General features: G+C 66.8%; 1 protein-coding gene across 1 annotated transcript in view; it reads right to left on the bottom strand.

The window, feature by feature from the left end:
• Positions 1 to 214, bottom strand: part of PGLS (6-phosphogluconolactonase) — a gene marked incomplete at its 5' end in the record, with an annotated part of 1007 nt that extends 793 nt beyond the window's left edge. Inside the window, one exon of the mRNA XM_009576314.1 lies at positions 107 to 214. Coding sequence (XP_009574609.1) covers positions 107 to 214 — 108 coding nt within the window. The remainder of the gene's footprint in view (positions 1 to 106) is intronic.
• Positions 215 to 235: the final 21 nt, after the last annotated feature.

Below are 235 nucleotides of genomic sequence, written 5' to 3'. Positions count from 1 at the left end.
CTACGACATCAGGAACTGCCGCACGGACGCTCTTTGCGAGTTACCGATGAAAACGCGGCATCCCCACGGACACTCGTGGGAGCCAAAGGCCCGCGGCTGCGCTCACCTGGAGCAGGGGGTGGCCGGGGAAGAGGGAGCAGGTGTGTCCGTCCGGCCCGACCCCCAGCACCAGCAAGTCGAAGACGGGCACGTCCTCACCCGGGAAAGCCTGTGGAGAGAACGGGAGGTGGAGCCG

The sequence above is a fragment of the Fulmarus glacialis genome, unplaced genomic scaffold (genome assembly GCF_000690835.1).
Source record: "Fulmarus glacialis isolate BGI_N327 unplaced genomic scaffold, ASM69083v1 scaffold32934, whole genome shotgun sequence".
NCBI lineage: Eukaryota > Metazoa > Chordata > Aves > Procellariiformes > Procellariidae > Fulmarus > Fulmarus glacialis.
This window is presented reverse-complemented; position numbering and strand designations above follow the sequence as displayed.